This window comes from Marmota monax, unplaced genomic scaffold (assembly GCF_021218885.2).
Source record: "Marmota monax isolate L192 unplaced genomic scaffold, Marmota_monax_Labrador192_F-V1.1 WCK01_AAM20220418_F8-fsc00070, whole genome shotgun sequence".
NCBI classification, from domain to species: Eukaryota; Metazoa; Chordata; class Mammalia; order Rodentia; family Sciuridae; genus Marmota; species Marmota monax.
The window spans coordinates 2,596,215-2,619,382 of record NW_026692116.1 but is presented as its reverse complement, the minus strand read 5'-3'; the positions used below and the strand labels follow the sequence as shown (position 1 = coordinate 2,619,382).

Below are 23,168 nucleotides of genomic sequence, written 5' to 3'. Positions count from 1 at the left end.
ACAGTTAATGAAAAATAATTTTTTCTTTTAAAATAAAAACTAATTTTTAAGGTTTTATATTTATAACACAGTTTCCTAAATGTTCTTATCTACACATATTTGCATATGTGAATGATCTATTTATATAGATAATTTAAATGATCAAACTAAATTACAATGAAATTTGCAATGAAGGATGCTTTTAGTCCACAGATTCTCATTTTCATTTTTTAAGGTTTTAGGATTTTATTAATAATTCTCTATCTAGAAACAAATTGTTGGCATAAAATAAGAATTAAGTGAATTTCCTAAATTTGTAAATAAAACTTCACTTGGAAGTCAATGCTAGGCTCTGTAATAAATACTTAACAAAATAAAAATTAAGTTTATATTTTACAAAAGTATATAAATTTAAGTTTGAAAATGATAGAAGGTACCCATTTAAGGAATATAGAAAAAGTACCCTAAACTACTTCTTACAATATTAGAATATTTTTAAGATATTACACTCAAAACATTTGCCACGTGTAAACAAAATAATACAGTAAACAGACCAACTCATTAACTGTAAGAAAGATAATTCAATAGTCTTAAGGAATTAGAAAAGGTAATTTAAAGTTTTTTTTTTTTTTGTGACAAGTCAAGTTCTAAAAGACTTGTGACTTAGTTAAGAAAACTAAGTTGCTATAAAAATCAGAAAGACAAGCATTAAAAAGTAGATTTGAGCTGGGTGTGGTGGTACAGGCCTTATAATTCCAGCAATTTGAAAGCTGAAGAAGAAGCCAGACTTAGTCCCAAAAAAGAAGTAGATGAGAAAAATATTACAAAGGTCAATATCCTTCTGTCAGAAGGGAGTATGTAGACGGGGGTTTTAGCTCAGTGGTAGAGTGCTTGTCTAGCATGTGTGAGGCACTGGGTTTAATTCTCAGCACTGGATATAAATAAATAAAATACAGATCCAACAACAACTAAAAAGAAAGAAAAGAAATTTTAAAAAAGGGAGTATGTCACAGAGCATTCAATAAAGTTTCCTCCCCAAAGTTTTGAAGAAATTACATTATATTCATATCTTCTATACTGATAAATAATTAAAAGCCTATTAACTAGAGCTCTGGGAATCAGAATATTCAATTAAAACTTTCAGTTTTGAACAATTAATAAGTAATTATTTGAATATATTTAATTTTCTGCAGAGCAGTGGATCCAACCAAAATGATTTGTGTGTGGGGATGGGGGTAGGGGCAAACACTCTACCACACATACTAGTAAGCACTTTACCACTGAGTTAGACCCCAGCTCCTCATTTAATTTTTAATAGATTATACAGCATATAAATCTTTGATGAACTACCTAATTTTCACAAATTTTTTTTTCTGAATAAGTAGCACCATTTCCCCCAACCCTGAAACTTTGACAAAGGATTTGTGATCTGTTCTTTGAAAACATCATATGCAAGATTAAGAACAGTAGATGCTTTAGTTATTTTAATAATAGGTATTGGTTTTGATATGGTCTGACTTGCTTATTTCACAACTTAAAATCATTTTGCTCATAATTTTTATTATTATTCCCAAGGAAGTAAAAAAAAAATGCTCTTAGCTTACATACTAGAAATTGAGAGCCTTAAAGTTTTCTTTTTCTTTTTTTTTTTTGGTACTGGGAATTGAACTCAACAGGGGCACCTGACCACTGAGCCACATCTCCAGTCCCACTTTGTATTTTATTTAGAGACAGGATCTCAGTGAATTGCTTATCACCTCACTTTTGCTAATGCTGGCTTTGAATTTGTGATCCTCCTGAGTCACTAGGAAGAGCCTTAAAGTATTTTTATGGGTACAAATGAAATTAATATTTAGGAAAAAATGTCCTATTTCTTCATTACTTAATATCAAGCAAAGATATAATTTTGCTATTAAGTTAAACTTTGCATTTGCAGTTTAGAATAAACATAAATAGTGTTTTTTTCAGCAAAGTACATAGAGACAATTAAAATTTCAAAAATAAATGACAATTTACATTATCAGGTTAGAAGAAAAATTGACCTTAGTGTCACAAGCTGTGCTATTCATAATGTAGGTCAAATCAGAAAAATTGGGACTGAGGGTACAATTCAGTGATAGAGTGCTTGCTTGGCTTAGCATGCCAAAGGCCTTGGGTACAACAGCCAGTGTTGTCAGGAAAAGAAAAAGAAAACTAATGCTACTCTGACTTTATTTTAATAGTGAATTTTTAAAAACACTTTTAATTGAGGACGATGACATTAATCAAGAATATCAATCATAAAATAAGAAGTCAGCAGTATTTTAAGATTAGAATTCCGCTGGACACAGTGGCACACCCTTGTAATCCCAGCTGCTCAGGAAGCTAAAGCAGGAGGATCTGGAGTTCAAAGCCAGCCTCAACAACAGCAAGGCCCTAAGCAACTCAGTGAGACCCTGTCTCCAAATAAAATGCAAAATAAGGCTGGGGATGTGGCTCAGTGGTCAAGTGCCCCAGAGTTCAATTCCCGGTACCAAAAAAAAGGTTAGAATTCTAAAATTAGTTATTCTGCTAGAAGTTAGAAAAACATGATAGATATCCAATCATTTTAAGAATATATAGTTGGCAATAAATAAATAAATACATTCTTTCCTTCAAGCAACATACTAGAATATTCTATCAAACTGATAATTGAAATTAAAATTAAGGTATTTTAGGGCTTGGGTTGTGGCTCAGCAGTAGAGCGCTTGTCTAGCACAAGGACCTGAGTTCGATCCTCAGCACCACATAAAAATAAATAAAGGTATTGTGTCCAACTACAACTAAAAAGTATTTTATTGAAAAGCTCTTTATGTTGTATTTTTCCTCTAGTATTCAAGGCATTTATTAGCAATAGTCAAATGATACACAAACTAATTGTTATAATAAAGTTTATAGCTTACAAATAAAAGACAAAGTGCTCTAACTTATTAGGCCACAAATGCTTTATTAGATGACATTACAATTGCTAATTACAATTTAAAATACTAAATGCAATTTAGATTTTTTCCAGTATTGCTTTATGTTTAAAAGTCAAATATAAGGAAATACTGTATAATCAGAGCCCTAAATTAATCTAAAAATTTTCTAGTATGACAAATACCAACAAAAGAAAAAAATTGTTTATTCTTACAAAATTGTTTGCCACTATATACTTTAGAAATGTAAAAACAAAATGCAGCAACCAACACCACATAAATGCAAACTAAACAGAACCAAAAGTAAAATAAAATGTACTGTTAAGCCAGCAGACCCTAACTATCAGAAAGAAAAAAGAGGGATATTCTTACAAATGGCAAGAATTTCTGATGTCACAATAGTCTATGTGGGATTTTTAAAAGAGAACTGAATTTCATTAACAAGAAATATCTCATTTAAAATAAGCAAAATTTAGGCACAAAAACATCCTATATTATGATTTTGCCTTTTGGTCAATAATGGTCAACCACTGCCAAGTCAGCATCCTTGGGGCAGTGAATACCTGTCAACTGTATGACTATTAATGAAAAAACACAAAGAAAATGTGAATGACCTAAGCTTGACACAACAGATAAACTATAAAATGTAATATGGTACTTTAGCATAACTGTGAATCTGGATTTAAAATATATTTTTCTATAGATGGAAGACAATATTCTATAGTGAAGAAACCAAGAAAGTGAAAAAATAATCTGCTTTGCAGTTTCTGGGATGACTGACTTCTTAAATCAAAATGACTATTCAATTCAGAACATAGTATTACAATAGGACATACCTTGCAACATTAGAGTGATTTGATATATCATGGAGAATAAATTGAAAGATGCCCTCAAAATTTCATTTTGTAAAAAGTGAAAATCAGTGTTTTATTAGCTAATATTTTCTGGTTTAAGATCTGGTATTATTTATTAAGGTACTATTCCACCATGAGTAACTTATTTTCAACATTGTAAACCTACAAGGCACATACGTATATGAAATTTCTTTTTACACAGTTATCTCTTTTAAGAAAATAGTAAGGCTGTCTACATGCAATTAAATAATTAGTGTGGCATCCAAATCATAAGTTCTGGGTAAGTAACAAATCCTTCTTTAAAATATACGTCTCAATATTACAATAAAATAAGGTTCCCACCAACAGAGGTACACTTAAGGAGGCAGCTAACCTGGTTTAGAATCACTGCTGTCTGAAGAGCTTGAATCACTGCTGCTGCTTTCAGACTCTGATGAGCTGCTGCTGCTGCTGCTGCTGCTGCTGCTGCTGCTCTCACTCAGGCGGGACCCACCTCCAACTGCTTTCAATGGTTGTGTTTTCTCAACTGAAAACAGAGAATCACATTAAAATGCCAAATGAATTAAATGACAAGAACATTTAAAAACTACCACCTATACTAGATGTGGTGGTTATGGTGCATGCTAGTAATCCCAATTGGGGAAGCTGAGGCAGGAGAATCACAAGTTTGAGGCCAGCCTCAGTAAATTAGTAAGACTCTAAGCAACTTAGTGAGACCCTGTCTCAAAATTAAATATAAGAAATAAAAATGATTGGGGATGTGGCTCAGCGGTAAAACTTCTCTGGGTTCAATACCCAGTACCAAAAACCAAAAAATTGCTACTTACGTTTTGTTTGCCGTTTTCTAGAATTTAACTGATTGTTGACATCCAGTAACCGCTTTTCCAACTCTTGTTTTTTCTGTGAATGAAGTTCTTCTTTGGACTTCATTATTTTCTTAGCTACGTGATTTAGGAGTAAAAAGAGTTAGTAAAACCAAAGATCAACACAATTCCATACTAAATTTTTATTAATAGATAGAAATACATACCATGAGGTTTTAGTGGTCTTTTTCTTAAACATGCCACAACATATTTTTCCAATTCTCTTAGTGTTGATGCTTTCAGTGTTTCAAAGTCAATCTCTATCTCATCAGGATTGGAATTTCTTAGTGAGGGTTCTCTTGATTGTATTATATGAACTACTCTCCCAAGTTTATCTCCAGGGAGTTTGTTTATATCCAAACTTAGCTGTCTTTTCTCATCATAGTTCATAGGCTTAGCATTATCTTCATCTTCAGACTTCAGAACAAAGACCTGTTGTTTCCTCTTCTTTGGTTGGCTGAAACAAAAAGTACAATTTATTTCATTAATTTTTTTACTATTTTATTATGGTGCTGGGGATTGAACCCAAGGCCTTGCACATGGCTAAGCACATACTCTAACACTGAGCTATACCCCCACCCAAATTTATTTTAGATAGTGTTATTCTTGTTTTAATAAGTCATCATAAAAGTTACTTACTTGCTCTTGGACTTATCCTTTGGTTTCACTTGCTTAAAGTTTTTCCTTGGATTTTCATCTCTGGTATTAACCTTTTCTCTTTTTTTCCCCCTTTTAGATTTCTCATTCTTTTTCTTTAGTTTACGGAAAGGTACTTGAGACAGAACCTGTAGCTGTTCATGAACAGCTTTAAGCTGATAAAGGGGAACAAAAAGATCTTTAAACATTCATGGCTCTAAATAATTAAATGACTAGATAAAAATTTGAAGTACTCCAAAGAGAGTATCCCTTGTGAAATTCATATCATATTACATTCCTTTCAGGTTTTTATTTCACTTCAGAAATTCACTGTAGACTACATTAAACTTACATTAAACTACATTAAACTTCAGACACTATCCGATAAACACTCCTCTAAAAATAGACCAAGAGGACTGGGCATATAGCTCAGAAGAGGAGCATTTGTCTAGCATGTCCAAAGCCCTGGGTTTGATTCCAGGACTGTAAAAAAAATATAAATAAATAAATAAATAAAACAGACCAAGAATTACTTTCTGGGTGGTCTTTAATTTTAATAATTAACTTTTCAGGTTTGATATCAGAACAGGTTAACCTTTTATCAAAAAAGGAACAATGTTAAGATCTTATCCACAAAGTCTCTCAGATTATGTCATAAATCATTTCAGTGAGAATCAACAACTCATTGTGATTGAGAATAGAGAATATAAATAATGGAACTATGAAAAAAGTTTTATGAATATATAGATAAATGAAAGACTATTAAACACAACAAATGTGCCAATAAGTACATAAAGCCACAATTGCTAAGTGATCTAAATATAATATCTTTAAATCAAAGAGGAGGAACCTGGTAATGTGGCTCACTTACCTCACAGGTAAGAGGCTCCGAGTTCTAACTCTACCACCATAAACAAAAATCTATACAAGAAACGAGGTGTGGTGGTGCATTACTGTAACCCTACCAAGTTGGGAAGCTGAGGCAGGAAGATTTCAATTCTGAGGCTATCTCAAAATCAAATAAGGGGTTGGAGATGTAGCTTAGTGATAAAGAGTACTCCTGGGTTCAATTCCCAGTATGAAAAAATATATATACAAGAAGGATTTTATAGAATATTAGTTCATAGAATATTAGAACTTGTCTCAATATAACCAACTACCTGCTCCTGAAGCTTTGCAAGACGCTGAACTCTCTCATCTTCAGAATCATCAGAAGACTTATCTTCAGAGGACGCTTCACTAGTGCTTTCTCTACCAAGGGATTTTGTAGTATCATTTGTGAGATAACAAACAGGCATACTCTCAACAGGCTCATCGGGGATTTTGGCAAAATGCATTTCAAAAACATCCTGTATTGAAAAAGCAGACTGTGAAGGTTTTCTGCATTTCTGATTTAATGCAGCAATAATACCATTTAACAAATAGTATATTTCAGTATCATATTTTGATAAGAATTCTTTAAGATATACCAGAAGACAAACCCATGCTTCATTGCCTGGTAATCTCAGCAAATTTTCTCCATTTTCCATGCATAGACTTCTCAAGTTTTATAGGGAACCTTCTTTGAAAAGTTCTACAGTTGATGTGTCATTCTCTTCTAATGGCTAAGACTCAGAAGTCCTTGAATTTCCCCTTCAGTGGGATGGGTATCCTAATCAACCTATCTCAGATATCTACTAAACCTACTTCATGAATATTTCCCCAACTTTTTCTGCATGGTGGGCAGCTTCATTAAAAGACTTGCTACTGAACAACATAAGTCAAAAGACAAACCCAAACAGTTTAAAAAGTATTATTTATAAATTATTTTGTGATATTTAGGGTTGTATTATTCTTTAATTCCTGCATTATAATTCTAAAATTTTTAAACTATATTAGGAGGAAAATTGCTTTCAGAGAACAAGTAAAAACTCACCTGAAGCATTCTAGCCATTGCTACTACTTCATGATCTGGAGGATTGTATTTGTAGCAATTCATGAACATTAATCTAACATCTGCAGCAAATTCATATGCATCCTTATATTCTTGATTGTCCATTTTCCTCTAAATTAAGGAAAAGTTACAAGTTTCACAGACAATATAGTTCAATTCAATCACTGTTTGAGTGCCTATTTTAAGTGTTTATATATGAAATAATTCAGTTGTACAGGAGAACATAGAAAATAACAAAACCAATAACTCAATATCCATATTTGACAAATGTTAAAATTTGACATTTCATATTTCTTAGACTTTGAAAAATAATCCAATGAATTTTTATAGTAGAAATAATAAAGGGGGCTGGAGTTGTGGCTCAGTGGTAGAGCGCATGCCTAGCATGTCTGAGGCCTGGGTTCGATCCTCCATACCACATAAAAATAAATAAACAAAATAAAGACATTGTGCCTAACTACAACTAAAAAATAAATATTAAAAAAAAGAAATAATAAGGGAGTGTGATCCATACAAAGAAAAGGACAGAAATAAAATCACAAAGGCAGAAAACCACAGCATTTTCATAAAATCACAATAGGTAATTTGATAATAAGAAAACAAACAAACAAAAAGATAATCTTAAGCTGATCTTGAACATTTAAATGAAAGATTTAAATCAAAATCCTCCTGAGAATGGAAAGGTAATAAAAACAAAAGAGTAATAAGAGTATGGGTTACAATTTTGATGGCTACACATAAGGTGTTCTAAGAGTGGGACATAGAGTATCTAAATAGGCATCCATTACAAAAAAGAAAAATTAGCAAGAAAATCTAACAGACTTTTAAGCAAAATATATATATTAGTGGACAAGTCACAAACAAATTCAAAAGGCAATATACAAATACATTATGCTAGACAGCATTTGTAATTTGAAAAAAATAAAACGGCTGGGCGTGGTGGCATGGCCTATTATAATCCCATCTACTCAGGAGGCTGAGGCCGGGGGATAGTTTGAGGCCAACCTGAGCAACTTTAGCAAGACCTTGTGGGGATATTGTTTGATGGGAGAATGCCTGCCTAGCACATGCAAGGTTTGATCCCCAATACCACACACAAACATACAAGTTTAAAAAAAATGAAGGTAAAATTTACAAGAGACATAACTTACTACCAATCAGATCACTGTCAATTGAGAGTGACTTCAGAAAACTAAATCAAAGTCACCTTCATTTTAGAGTCCTGTAAGCAATCTATAAATTGCTGCTAGGGAAAAACACTATAAATATCAAATAGAAGGACATTATTCTTATTTTTTTAAATTTTTATTAGTTATTTTAACAGCAGTTTTTGTCTTCTTTATAATGTTCTTTTGTATTTATGAATCAGATTTCCTCCCAGTCTAATTTTCCCCCAGGTCTCTTTCATATTCTCTATGTTTCAAGTTTGCCCAGTCTAATGTGTTTTCTTACTTCATGATTGTACAAACTTGTTTCCCATGCTTGAAACATCCTATAAATTACTAAGTTCTATCTATTTTTAAGATCTGGTTCAGGTTTACCTATTTCAGATGTTTCATGATCTCTGAGTTAGTATATAGGGAAAAGAAAGAAAGCACTATTTTAAAGAGAAAATGGCTAAACATTTTCAGAACTTAAGATACAAATATTCATACTGAAAGTGCTAACTTCCAGTTAAGATGAATAAAATAAAATATGCAGCTAGATGAGGAAAGACACACGACTTATGGAAGGATTACCAAGCAAACTGACAGCAGAAATCAGCAAGAGATGTTGGAATATGTCTTCTAATTGCTGAGGGAAATAACTGTCATTTTAGAATTCTATAGTGAACTAAAGAATCATTCAAGTATAAGGGTAAAATATAGTTTAAGATATAAACTAGTAAGAGTTTACCACCTAAAAACTCTCATGAAAAAAACACTAATATTACATTTCAACAAAGAGAACAAACCCAAAGAGGAAAAAGTAGGATGCAAGGAAAGAGGGTGAGCCCAAAATTTGGTAATGTTAATAAACTTTATGTTGCTGATTAAAAAAATAAATCAAAACTGTGTTAAAAAGAAGAATCAAACATGTAGACAATAATAAAGGACAGGCAGTACAATGGGTATGGATTATATTATTCACCGTAACCCAAATATTGTGATGAAGAACAATGAATATGCTAGGTACAGTTGTGCACGCCTGTAATCTCCATGCTCAAAAGGGTCAGGCAGGAGGATTACATGTTCAAAACCAGCCTGGGCAACTCAGCCAGACCCTGTCTCAAAATAAAAAATAAACGGGGCTGGAGATGTAGTTAAGCAGTAGAGCACCCCTGGGTTCAATCCCCAGTAGTGCAAAAGAACAATGGATGTATTAACATGAGAAAAGATACATTTTAAAATGTTCCAATGATTCACTTCAGGTGATGTGATTGGTGTTTTAATTTTCTTCATCTTCTTCATTGCAAATTTCTTGCAATATTACTTTTTTTGTTGTTGTCTTTGTTTAAACTCCTGGGCTCAAGTGATCCTTCCTGCTACCTCAGCTTCCTGCGTACCTAGGATTACAAGTGCACCCCACCACGCTCAGCTTTTATAATCAAGAAATGAAGTTCCTTTTATTAAGGCAATATTTACCTTAATAGTTCCAAGATCCATTGGATTTTTGACAATGTCATAGTAGTTATGAAGTCCCAAAGCATTAGCATCAACAGGATTATAAAAGGGCCACGCATATGATAAATGTTTCTTTGCAAGCAATTCTTTAAGAATTTCACTACAGTGCTTTAATTGTTCAGTTACTGTAACACTTCTTACAGCCTTATATTGTTGTTGAGAATCTGGCAAATCATTCTTCAGCACATTTTCGTTTATTGGTGGCATTCGCATTGATTTTTTTTCAGTAAGTGTTGGAGAAGATTCATTACTTGCTTTAACTACAGAAGTTGTAGGAGTTGTTGTATCTGCTTTTCTCTTCACACCTCTTGTAACCTAAAATCAAACAATTCAACAAGAAGAAGCTATACTTAAGCACATAGTCATCAGGTTTTTAAAAATAAGGGGGACCAATTACTGATGCCAAGTTTTTATATAATTTATAAAACAATCCATGTATTAAGTATTAATAAAGGTTAATTTTTCTTTTATAGACTAAATAAATAGAATATTAAAATATTTTCTTCCTACATCCCAAAGAATTGCCTTTTATAATCCCTTAAGATAAATAAATCAGTCATGGCTATATCAAAAGTTTTCTGAATACTTTAAATCAACTAGGGCATACAATTTTAAAAAAATAACTATATAAATGGACAACTCTTTATATTAATGCTATCAAGATACCAAAACAGTTCAAATTCTACCTAAGAAATGTTCAACATTTGGTTAGCATTCTAGGTGTCTGTTCATACAATGTTCAAAGAGGCAGGAACAGTATTACTTGGGATTGCTATATGCTGAAGACAATTATCATAGCAACTTTTAAAAAGTATAAATATTACAACATCCAAGTATATTGAAATATTTCAGGAACCAATAATTTAAAAATGACATACTTGGACCACAGGTTGTGAGCTTGAGTTGAGTGGAGCTCCTTGTGCCATGCTTAAGGGAGAAACAGATATCTCAGGAAACACAGAAGGAATCTCTTGCTGCTTAAATACATTTTCTGTTGCTTTGGGGGATGCTTTTTCTTTTACAGAAGAAACTAAAAGGTTCTGTTGAGTGCCTAATGAAGTATGAACCAAAGTTAAATATCTGAGTTAGAACAAAACACTATTTATTTTTGTTAGTATTCCATTTTAATGTAGGTCAGCTTTTTAGCAAAATAGAAAAATATGCTTCCATTCTTTGAAATCTTCCCACACATACTGTTGCTGATAGTATTAGAACAATTTCACAGAATTTGGGTCACAATCTGAAAAGATACAATCCCAAATGCTGAAATCATGAAACATTAAAATCCCTAATGTCTAAAATCTCAAAATATTGAAATTCCAAAAATAATTCTGGAAAAAAAATTTTAAAATAAGTTTATCTGCTCTTTTTTCTTTTCAGTGGTGTGGGGACTAAACCCAGGGCCTCAGGCATGCTCAGCAGGTTCTCTACTACCGAGTTACACCTCCAACCCTATTTAAAATTTTGAAAGGGGATTTGAGAAAAATAAAGATGCAACATAACACTTCATAAGTCACTTTACAATAAAATAGGCAATAACAACAAACTTACTTTCCCAAACAAACACTCCAGTGTACTAACACCAGTCACAAAGGCATAACAATCAAGAGCAGATTAACCATATTCATGAAGAAATAAGTTTAAATTATTAAGTTTAAATCATTACAATTAGTAATTGTATGCATCTGTTTTTTTTTTAAGAGAGAGAGAGAGAATTTTTTAATATTTATTTTTTAGTTTTCGGTGGACACAACATCTTTACTTTTATGTGGTGCTGAGGATCGAACCCAGCGCCCCACACGTGCCAGGCGAGCGCGTTACAGCTTGAGCCACATCCCCAGCCCTGCATCTGGTTTTATAACTGAAATCTTCTGAAGTACTGTGATGTACAACCTAGGCCTTTTGATGAGAACAATCAAAAACTGCAATTAATTGCCATAGAATATGTATGTACTCACTTTTTTTTCCCCTTGAGGTAGTAGGGATTAAATTCTGGGATTGAGCATGATAAGCAAGTACTCTACACTGAGCTACATCCCAGCCCTAACAGGAACAAGTTTAAGAAACTATACCTTATGAATGCAGATTACAAAATAACATTGCTTCAGTTATTGAAGAAGTTTCAAAACTTTTATATATATGAACAATGTTATGATGATGCATTTCTATAGGTCAAATTTGAAAAAAAAAGGCATAAAATTAGAATTCTTTAAAAATCTTTATATAATTTATATCTCCAATATTAGAAATAATGTAAAAATGAGATATATAGTATGAAGAACTGTAAAAAAAATATTGCTGACAATTCAAAACAGTTTGGGTTGATAAGCCCAAGGGTGGAGGGTGAAAGAAATGAAAAAAGCTAAAAGTTTGACAAATAAAAGTATCTAACAGAAATAGATTATTAGGCAGTTTCACAGATGCAGTCCATAAGAATATTCATGATCATTAACTATATTTTGAAGTTCTTCATCACAATGAATAGCTTGCTTCTTCCCCTTTGCTCCTACCCCTATCCCTGGCTCTCCTCAGAGCACGTGTTCACATTCATTTCCTATATGGCACTGATCTTTTAAAAATTATCTATGATTTGATACACCCCAACGTGAGCATTTCCTACTAACTTTTTCTACCTTTTGTGCTATGTCTTGATATTGTTTTGGGTACATGGAAATCTATTCCATATGTATCCATACAAGGAGCATAGCTTTGGTAGAAACAATACTGGCGATCAACACCACTGTGTGTCTTCCTATTCTGCTATGCACAAAATTATTTTCAATTCAGTCAGTAACTCTCCTGACTTATTTACAAAAGTACAGCTTTAATTAATTAAAAGTTCCTATAATTTCATTAGCTAATGCAGACCAATGGATGCTTTTTTCTTTTTAAGTACTGGGGACTGAACCCAGGATAGGCAAGTACACTACCATTGAACTATACCCTCATCCCTCAATGGATGTCCTTTTTATTTTTTTGAAATTTTCCATATTTTTTATTGTTGCATTACATTTGTATATACATGGAATTTGTTCCCCCATCTCTCCCTGCCTGTCATCCCTTGTTCCATTTCTTCTACTGATCTCCCTTTGATTTTTAGGAGATTCAACCTCACTTTTCTTTTCCTTTTTCCTCTCTAGCTTCTGCATATAAGAGAAAATATCCAAGCTTGGTTTTCTGAGTTTGGATTATTTCACTTAACATAATGGTCTCTAGAGTCATCCATTTTCCTGCAAATACTATAATTTCAGTTTTCTTTGGGCTGGATAAAATTCCACTATATATATATCACATTTTCCTTATCCATTTGAATGAATTCATTTTTAAATTGAAGTTTCATCACTGTAATTTCATCACTTCTACATGTTCAATTCTTTTACCAGAATTCAGCTTGCTACCCACTTATTTTTTCATGGGAATTTCAATTTGGGGAATTTTAGCTTTCAGGATTTCAACCATTCAGGACTGTAATTTTCAGAATTCTTATATTTTGGGGGCTCAACATTCAGGATTATGGCATTCATTGTGTGTTTCAAGATTATTATCTGCAACAATTTATACATAACATTGGAGACTACAAAACCTGTTAATAAACTGGGCATGGTAGCACAAGCCTATAATCCCAGCTACTCAAGAAACTGAGGCAGAAGGATGGCAAGTTCAAGGCCAGTCTTCACTATTTAGCAAGGCCCTTTCTCTAAACAACAAATAAAAAGGGATGGGGATATAGCTCAGCAGTACAGCAACCCTGGGTTAAATCCCTAAGCCACCGCCCTCCACTCCTATTATTAATGATAGGTTTGTCAATTTTATATATCTCTGTGAATAGTTTCAGGTAGCTGTGAACACGAGCAAAACTTTCAGACACCCTGGAAACAAACTATATAGTACTATGTGAGGTCTTCAGAATGTTCTGCATAAATATCCACATATTTTAAAATTATTTCAGACAAAGATATATGAATAGAGTCAGGTAAGATGGTGCACACCTGTATTCCCTGTTACTCTTGAGGCTGAGGCTCAGAATCATAAGTTTAAGGCTAGTTTGAGCAGCTCAGCACAAGCCTGCTTTGGAAAAAAAAAGAAAACAGTGGTAGAATATCCTGGTTTCAATCCCCAGTACTGTATAAATAAGGAAAAAAAAGAAGGAAAGAAGAAAGATGATTCTCCTATTAAAATATCCCTTAGGCCAGATGTGGTGGCACACGCCTGTTCCCAGCAACTTAGAAGGCTGAAGCAGGAGGATTGCAAGTTCAAGGCCAGCCTCCGAAACTTAGTGAGGCTCTAAGCAAGTTTGAGAGAACCTGTCTCAAAATAAGAAATTTTAAAAACTTGGATATTGCTCAGTGGTTAAGCGCCCTAAGTTCAATCGCTGTTAAAAAAAAAAAAAAGAAAAAGAAAGAAACAGAATAGAACAAAACATCCTTTAGACAATTCTTACAAAGGACAATTGTGCATGGTCTATCTTACTATGTTCCTGAAGAATGCTATAATTTGAGACTTTTCAATCACTGTATTTTTGATTATTTCAAAAGTTCATCAAGGTAACTCCATTCTACTAATTGTTCAAGCCAAAAACCTTATAGTCATCTTTTTAAAAATTTTTATAATTTAATTAGTTACACATGACAGTAGAATACACTTTGATACATCACATATACTGGAGTATAATTTCTCATTCTTCTGGTTACACATGATGTAAAATCCCACCAGTCATATAGTTACATATGATGTCTGTTTCATTCTACTATCCTCCTTACCCCTATACCCCCTCCCCTCCCTTCACTCTCCTCTAACCTGAAGTAACTCTATTCTTCCCTAGCCACCCCCCTTATTGTGAATTAGCATCCACATATCAGAGAAAACATTCAGCTTTTGTTTTCTTAGGATTGGCTTATTTTGCTTAGCATGATATTCTCTAGCTCCATTCCTTTACTGGCAAATGCCATAATTTCATTCTTCTTTAAGGTTGAGTAATATTCCCCGATCTTATATATCAACTTTTAAAAAAATCCATTCATCTATTGGGGACTTTATTTTGGTTACTGCAATATCACTTATGCCTAAGTATAGTACTCAGTATACAAGAACATAATATATACATATTGCATGGCTATTGATTGTGTGCTGGGTACTACTTTAGGTCCTGGGGCACAATAAGGAATACGGGGTGTAGCTCAATGACAAAGCATGTGTGAGGCACTGGGTGTAATACTCAGCTTGAAAGAAAAGAAACACACAAAAATAAGTCACCAAACTGATTATAAGACATGCAAAGTATTAGGAAGGAAAAAAATATGATGCTGATCACATTAAGGCAGAGATCTACTATATAAAGGGTAACCAAGAGAGGCCTCTTTACATTTTTTTTCCAGTTCTGGGGATCAAACCCAGGGCCTTACATATGGTACACAAGTGCTCTACCACTGAATTATATCCCCAGACCAAGAGAGGCCTCTCTAAAGGTCACAATTAAGATGTCACTTAATTGTGGGCTTGGTGGTATATGCTTACAATCCCAGTTACTCAAGTGGCTGAAGCAGGACTGCCAAATTTGAGACTGGGCAACTTAGCAAGACCGTGTCTCAAAACAAAATAGAAAGGGCTGCAGATGTAGCTCAGTGGTAGAGTTTGCCTAGCCTACACAAGACCCTGGGTTTCATTCATAGGACTACCAAACAAAACAAACCAAACCAAAAGCAGTATACAAAAACAATCAACATAGGAAATCTCTCATGGTGCATTTTTTGTTATTATAATCTAATACTATAAACTGGAAAATTTATAAAGAATAGAGGTTTATTTATGATGCGTAGTTCTAGAGGCTGGGGAAGAGGATGGCACTAGTTTGACATCTGGGGAGGGTCTGGTGTTGTATCCTAAGATGGCAGAGGGCATCATGTGGCAAGATGAAGCAAGCATGCCACAGAGCTTGCCTTTAAAACAATGCTACTCCTATAATAATCCATTAATTTGTGAATAGATTGATGCGTTCAGGAGGGCTCTTCCCCAAACACCTCCCAAAGGTCTCATCTCTCAACACTGTTCCATTGAGGACTAAGTTTCCAACACAGCAGCAAGAGAGTGGAATATAACAGGATAAGAATGAAGAGTTGGGTAAGAACCAGATCATAAAAGTCAGAGTATGAGATTTATATTTCATTCTTCTAATGGGTAGCCAAAGACAAATTTTAAGCAGGTAAATGCATATTTCAGCTCATTTTTACAAGATTATTTTGCTATTATGTAAGAACAGCATGATAATCAAGATAACTGAAAGTAAGAAAATGGTAGCCTGGATTAGGCAGTGACAAGGGAAATTTGGGGGACTGAGGATGTAGATCAGTGGTACAGGACTTGCCAGTAACACATGAGACCATAGGTGTGATCCCCAGCAGAAGCAGCAACACCACTACCACCACCAATACCACCACCACAAAAAAAGGGCAGGGGGAGCAATTTGGAGGTTGAATCCAAATGACTGACTCATGAACACAATGTGTGAGACAGAAAGAAAGAAAGAAAAAAAGGAATTATGATCAACTGAACATATCTGTGCATACATTGGTGCCATTTTATGTCTTGGGAAGATTATTGACGCACTGCAAACATGTTTTGAGTCAGATGTATATAAGACATCCAAGTGGAGAAGGTGGGTGGCTTAAAGGTAATGGTTTTTAGTTGGGTGTGGTGGCACACTCCTGTAATCCCAGCAGCTCAGGGGGCGGGGGCTGAGACAGAAGGATCATGAGTTCAAAGCCAGCCTCAGCAAAAGCAGGCACTAAGCAACTCAGTGAGACCCTATCTCTAAATAAAATACAAAATAGGGCTGGGGATGTGGCTCAGTGGTCAAGTGCCTGAGTTCAATCCCTGCCCCCCGCCCCCCCCCCCCGCCCCGCACCTAACAAGAAAAAAATGATTTTGGTTTTTTTTTGCTTAGAGAAGATGACTATGCAAATTTAGAAAAAGAATATTTACATCTTAAAAAAAAAAAGCTGTCAGGAGCTGAGCATGGAGGTGCACATCCATAATTTTAGCTACTCAAGAGGCTAAGGCAGGAGGATAGTTTGAGGCTAGCCTGAGAAATTAGCAAGACTTTGTCTTAAAATAATAACAATAATAAAAGGGCTGGGCATGTAGCTCAGGAGTAGAGCACCCCTGGGTTCTATTTCCAGTATTTTAACAACAACAAAATTTCAAAAGCACAATATTTAAAGGTTGAATAGAATAAGGCCAAGAGAACTACAGAATGAAAAATTATCCCACATGATTAGTGTATACAAGAAATAAAGAAAGACACTGAAAAAAGACAATAGCCTTCCTTCTAAAACAATACTGATAGAGTTCAAGGAAAATGAGAACAGAAAATGTTACACAGATTTTGCAACATGAAGACTATAAGTATCCCTGACTTACAAGAATATTTTTGGTAGTATAGTAAAGGTTGAACCTATACTAAAGAAAGTGAAGAAGCATACTGGTAAAGGAAGATTTTAAAAATGAGATAGTACAGCAATTATACAGAGTAATGAGATTAACCCCACAGACAAAGAGAGATTAATGCTGCAGGAAGGAAAAGGAATTACCAAGGGAATGAAAATATTGAGAAGGCAAGGAAGAAAGCAAAATCTGTGATCATAAACAAAGACACTGGTCCAGGGTGATGGAGGAGATACATCTTGTTATAGGCCTTCTCCCAGCTGATCCCTCTGCCTGAAATGTTCTTTCAAATCTTAACTTCTCAATGAGGCCTCTACTGAAACTATCAGTTTCTCTTTTCCTATTACACCATGAACCCCAAGATGGCACAGTTTTTGTTTCGTTCCCAAGCAGTGTTCTGGCATAAAACACGTTTTCAAATATTTGATCAACAAATTAACATTAATTAAATTTAATATACCTAATTTTCTTTGCCATAAATTATTAATATGTATCCAAATTATTTTAGGCTAGTTGAACTATCACATATAGCTGTTTTTTCTATTCCTGAGGGGATCTGGCAGTAGAAGGCTTCTACAAGAAGTTACTTGTAAACTCAGACTTCCAGTCTAAAGCCAAATCCCTACTGTCCTTCAATGCCAACTCAAGTTCTAAAACCTTCCTCAACTTTTTTAGTACAAATCTATATATCATTCTTTTGCAACACAGCACATACTACATGTAATTTCAGCTGACATTTATCATAATGCATTACATTATTATTTTATAAGTTTTATTTCTAAAATATAAATTTAGCTTGAGAGTTAAAGAGGTCATACTTCTTTGTAACCTCACAATATGTGCCTTATGTATGACAAACATTCAAATATATATTAACAAAAAAAAAAAAGAGTCAAAAAATTTTAGGCTGAAGGAAACTTAAGCTCCTAGCAGGTCTCTGAGCATCAGAAACAAGTAGCTACAATCAACCATCAACCACTGGGACAGGCTGAAGTATAAGGATTGCAAATTTGAAGCCAGCTTCAGCAACTTAGTGACATCATGTCTCAAAATTTAAAAAGTAAATAAATAAAAGGGCTGGGGATACAGCTCGGTGATAGAGAAGCAAACTGTAATCATACTGGGTTCAATCTTCTGTACTGGGGCTGGGCAGTAGTTAGAAAAAAAATCTGAGATTTAACAGTTACAATTCATTCTTAGATAAGGGACTTTTTTTTTTTTTTTTTTTGCAATTTTGGTCTTCTCATCAGTACAGAACATAGAAACAAGATCCACTGAAAATAGTAATAATGGCAGCTATAACTTATTGAGTGCCTATTAGATGAATATAACTATATAACAGGAAACCTGGTTTTAAGCCCATAATCAATGCAATCTTCCCTACTAGTACATAATCATCTTTGAGATTAAGGTTTAGTAGACTGAATTGATTACTACATCCCAATAAAGCAGAATGTAATATGACATCTGGATGTCTGTCTCCTCTGAATGATTTTATGTTTAGTTCCATTACACACAGACACATATACAGAGGAATTAAAGGTAGATAGACAACATAAACAATTTACCTTTCCTGGCTTACCTTTCTTTATTCTTTCCTTACCACCCACAACTTGCTCTTCTTGTGGCATCTGAGATAATTTTTGTAAAAACAGTTTCTCTAGAGCTTGTGCCATAAGAACAATGTCATCTCCAGGCTAGGAAATATAATAAATATTTAATAAGGATAGTAATATGATGATTGTACCAAATTTCTTGAATCAGTCTACTTTATAGAGGGTAGCCATACAGTTCTCCTAGACAATATTTATCTCTTGTAAATAAAATTTAGAAAATAGTGAAGCAATTCATATTTAAAATTCTAGCATCCTAAACCTTCAACTTCTAAAAAGGATCAGAATGCCCCAACACCAAAGAATTACAACTCAACTAATTCTCTTAATACAAAAAGATAATAGAAATTAGAATTTCTATACTTCAAAGAGGATAAAATAAACTTGTTCATTGTCAAGCAAAATATTCCAAGGTTTGACTTGAAGTGATTAAATTTTTAATTAACTAAACAAAGTGACATTGTAGTGTTGACTCAATTTAAAAATCTTAACTATTTTCTTAGAAGTCTTCACTTGGTTTACTTCACTGAGGAAAAAAAATTTATAAAGAAACACCCTGAAACAGAACATGTATTTCTAAGTTAGGTAGTTCAGGAAAACTATAACTTATTTATTTTAACTCAGGGATGCTTTACCACGAATTACATCTCCAGCCCTTATTTTATTTTATTTTTGAGACAGGTTCTCACTAAGTTCTTCAGGCAGGCTGGCCTTAAACTTGCAATCTGGAGTAGCTGGGCATACATCATTGCACCTGGTTCAACTTTATTTTAAAATGTTAAATATAAGGCTGAAGCAGGGGGGTCACAAATTCAAAGCCAGCCTCAGCATATTAGCAAGGCCCTAAGCAACTTAGTGAGGCACTTTCTCAAAACACAAAAACAAAAGAGGCTGGGGATGTATCTCAGTGATTCAGTGCCCCTGGGTTCAATCCCCAGTACCAAATAAGTAAGTAAATAAATAAATAAATGTTAAATGTAAAATAAGCATCTAGAATTGCTGTTAAATTAAGACGAAATTAGCCAGGTGTGGTAGGACATGCCTGTAATCCCAGAGACTGGAGAGCCTAAGGTAAGAGGATTTTAAGTTTGAGGTCAGCGTCAACAACTAACTGAGAACCTGACTCAAATAAATAAATAAATAGGACTGGGGATATGGCTCACTGGTAAAGCATCTCTGGGTTAATCCAATACCAAATAAATAAATAAAGACAAAATAATTGATAATGATACTCATAACTGAATTATAAAATTCAGTGAAATCATTCTTAAATTTTGGTTAAATTTTTAAAAATTTACAAGTTAATTGCTTCAGATATTTACACGTAAGGTAGTGTTTGTTGACAGTTACCTTGGGAAACAAAACATTCTATTATGTTTTAATATCACTGGTGATTTTGTATAAACTAAATACCAAATAGGTAGGTTTCTCCTTTTTAAATTAGATAGAAGTTTTAAATATATATATATAGATACCATAAAAATATATAGATACCATGTAACTGATAAGCACACAATAATCTGGGAAACAAGAATACTACATGGAGGCAGAATCAAATATAAAAATCCAATTTTATAGATAAAAACAAATGTGAAGATTAAGTTCAAGGGGCTGGGATTGTGGCTCAGTGGAAGAGTGCTTGCCTATCATGCATGAAGCACTAGGTTTGATCCTCAGCATCACATAAAAATAAAGATGTTATGTCCACGTAAAACTAAACAAATAAATATTTTTTTTAAAAGATTTAGTTCAAAATGTTCACATACATCATGATACAGGCTAATACATTAACATGATTTCAAGTACTGCTAGTAGACTACAACAAAGAAGGTGTCTAATCTTCAAATCAACTTGTCAGGAAGTTTAGAAGTATGCATTTTGTAGCTGGGGGTATTGCTCAGTGGTAGAGCACTTTCCAAGCATGTACAATGCCCTGGGTTCAGTCCCTTGAACTACTGGGGAGTTGGGTATGCAATTTGTTTATCTTCTTAGGTAATGGATGGCCAGTGATCTATACTGTGAAAAATTTCTCCTTTCCCTTCCCCTTTTTCTTTTCTTTTCTTTGGAACTTGGTATCAAACCCAGGAGTGCTTTATCATTGAGCTATCCCCAGTCCTTTTTTTTTAATTTTCATTTTTTAAATTTTGAGACAGGGTCTTGCTAAGTTACTGGGCATCTCACTAAGATACTGAGGCTGGCCTTGAACTTGTAAAACTCCTATTTCAACCTCCTAAGTCACTGGGATTACAGGTGTGTGCCACTGCACCTGGCAAGCACCAGTTTTATAAATAAAATAGCAGGAATGCGGTAGAACATAATTTAAAATACCTTACCAGAAACCAGTTATCATTGGTATTTCATTAACAAACAAACAAACAAACAAACAACTATTCCAGCTATTCAAGTAAAATTTACTGAACAAATGTTGATGTGTGAAAATTATAAAATTCAGTGAAATCATTCTTAAAAATATGAAAAATGTCCCTAATAAAGACATGAAATCTGAAATCAGCACACTTGTTTACACACTTTCCTATACATAATACCAAAGGATCAGCAGTATAATTATAAGGTCTACATACCTTGTTATATAAATAACAATTCGAGAACATCATATTGAAGTCTTCTATACATTCTGAAGCCTTCACATAATATTTATTCTCCAACCGCTTCTTAATTGTATTTAAATCCATTGGTCTTTTAATAATGGTATAATAGTCCTATGATTTTGAAGCAATTCTAAGTATTAGCAAGAATAAGCCCACTATAACAAATGATACAAAGAAATTTCATGAAACTATATATTGTAACTAGATAGAGCAATTACCTTTAAAAAGCTGAAAGTTTTAAAAATCTGGAAGCCAGAATCTTTAGTAATTTAAAATAAAGCTGATTGTCACATCATTTTTTAAGAGCAAAGAAAAAGCCAGTAAAGATTAATGAAGATAAAAATTAAGAAAATTGTCCCTGAAAAATACAAAGGCATGATGCTAAAAAAAAAAAAAGTAAAAAATTAACTAGTATTTATGGAATCTGACAGATCCAGAATAAAATCCCAGTTATTCAATTTATAATTACTCAACTTTCTATTATCAGATGACTAAAAGTTTCTGACAAACCTAAAGTCAAATTGTGCATGATCCAAAGAAGTACTCATGAAGAAGGTGACATTCATGAGTACACTGCATCAAAAAGGCAAGGGACAGCTGGGCGTGGTGGTACATGCCTGTAATCCCAGTATCATCAGAGGTTGAGACAGGAGGATCACGAGTTCAAAGCCAGCCTCATCAATAGCAAAGCACAAAGCAACTCTCTGAGACCCTGTCTCTAAATAAAATACAAAATAGGACTGGGGATGTGGCTCAGTGGCCAAGTGCCCCCTGAGTTCAATCCCTGGCACCAAAAAAAAAAAAAAAAAAGGCAAGGAACACCTGGGTATGGTGGTGAATGGCTACAATGCCAACTAAGGAGGCTGAGGCAAGAAGGTCTCAAGTTTGAGGCCAGCATCAGCATCTTAGTGAGACCTTTCCTCAAAGATCTTCCCCAAATAAAAAGGAATGGGGATGTGGCTCAGTGGTAAAGTACCCCTGTGTTCAACAAGTACTAAAAAAAGACAGAAAAAAAAGCCAGTGACATATGCTCTAACAAGAAAACATGTACTATAATTTACCACCAACAGTTAAGAATGTCAATGTCCAGAAAAGTGAATTCTTTGGGAAAAAATACTCATTGAGATAGTCTTTAGTGTTTATTAAATATATTTTATAGTATTAAAGAGTAGTTATGTCTTACAGAAATTTTAAGGATTTTTCTTTATTTAAATTAACATAATTACAAATATACTTACAGGCAACTTCAATTTCACGGCATCCACAGGCTGCTGAAAAGGCCAAGAGAAACTGTGCTTCCATAAGGCCTTTAGGACAACTTTCTGTAGATACTGCAGCTGATTTGTTAATCGCCCGTTTTTCTTAGTATTTATATACTCTGGTGGAGGAGGGTTAACTATAGCTGTTTGTCGACTTGGCAGAGACATTTTTAACTAGTTCAAATCCTGATATTCTAATGTTTACAAGTACATGTCCTGAAAAAGACAAAAACTGAGTACCTTAGAAGCACTTTAAAAATGTGTTTTTATAGGATATGAAGATTTATTCAAAAGATAGAGGTAACATATTTTAAAATACATCATAAAACAGAACAAAAGTTCAAATGATGAATTTTTAAACAAATACTAACCTTTTTCTATAC

At 33.8% G+C, this 23,168-nt stretch overlaps 1 protein-coding gene across 1 annotated transcript in view; it reads right to left on the bottom strand.

Moving 5' to 3' along the window:
- Brdt (bromodomain testis associated) overlaps positions 1-22,953 on the bottom strand; it is a 48,573-nt gene extending 25,620 nt beyond the window's left edge. The window contains exons 1-11 of the mRNA XM_046462487.1: positions 22,765-22,953; positions 21,500-21,637; positions 18,887-19,001; positions 10,743-10,915; positions 9,826-10,179; positions 7,184-7,312; positions 6,429-6,617; positions 5,272-5,444; positions 4,800-5,089; positions 4,597-4,710; positions 4,143-4,295 (exon numbers count right to left, since the gene is read on the bottom strand). Of these exons, the coding sequence (XP_046318443.1) occupies positions 4,143-4,295; positions 4,597-4,710; positions 4,800-5,089; positions 5,272-5,444; positions 6,429-6,617; positions 7,184-7,312; positions 9,826-10,179; positions 10,743-10,915; positions 18,887-19,001; positions 21,500-21,637; positions 22,765-22,953 (2,017 nt within the window). The remainder of the gene's footprint in view (positions 1-4,142; positions 4,296-4,596; positions 4,711-4,799; positions 5,090-5,271; positions 5,445-6,428; positions 6,618-7,183; positions 7,313-9,825; positions 10,180-10,742; positions 10,916-18,886; positions 19,002-21,499; positions 21,638-22,764) is intronic.
- Positions 22,954-23,168: the final 215 nt, after the last annotated feature.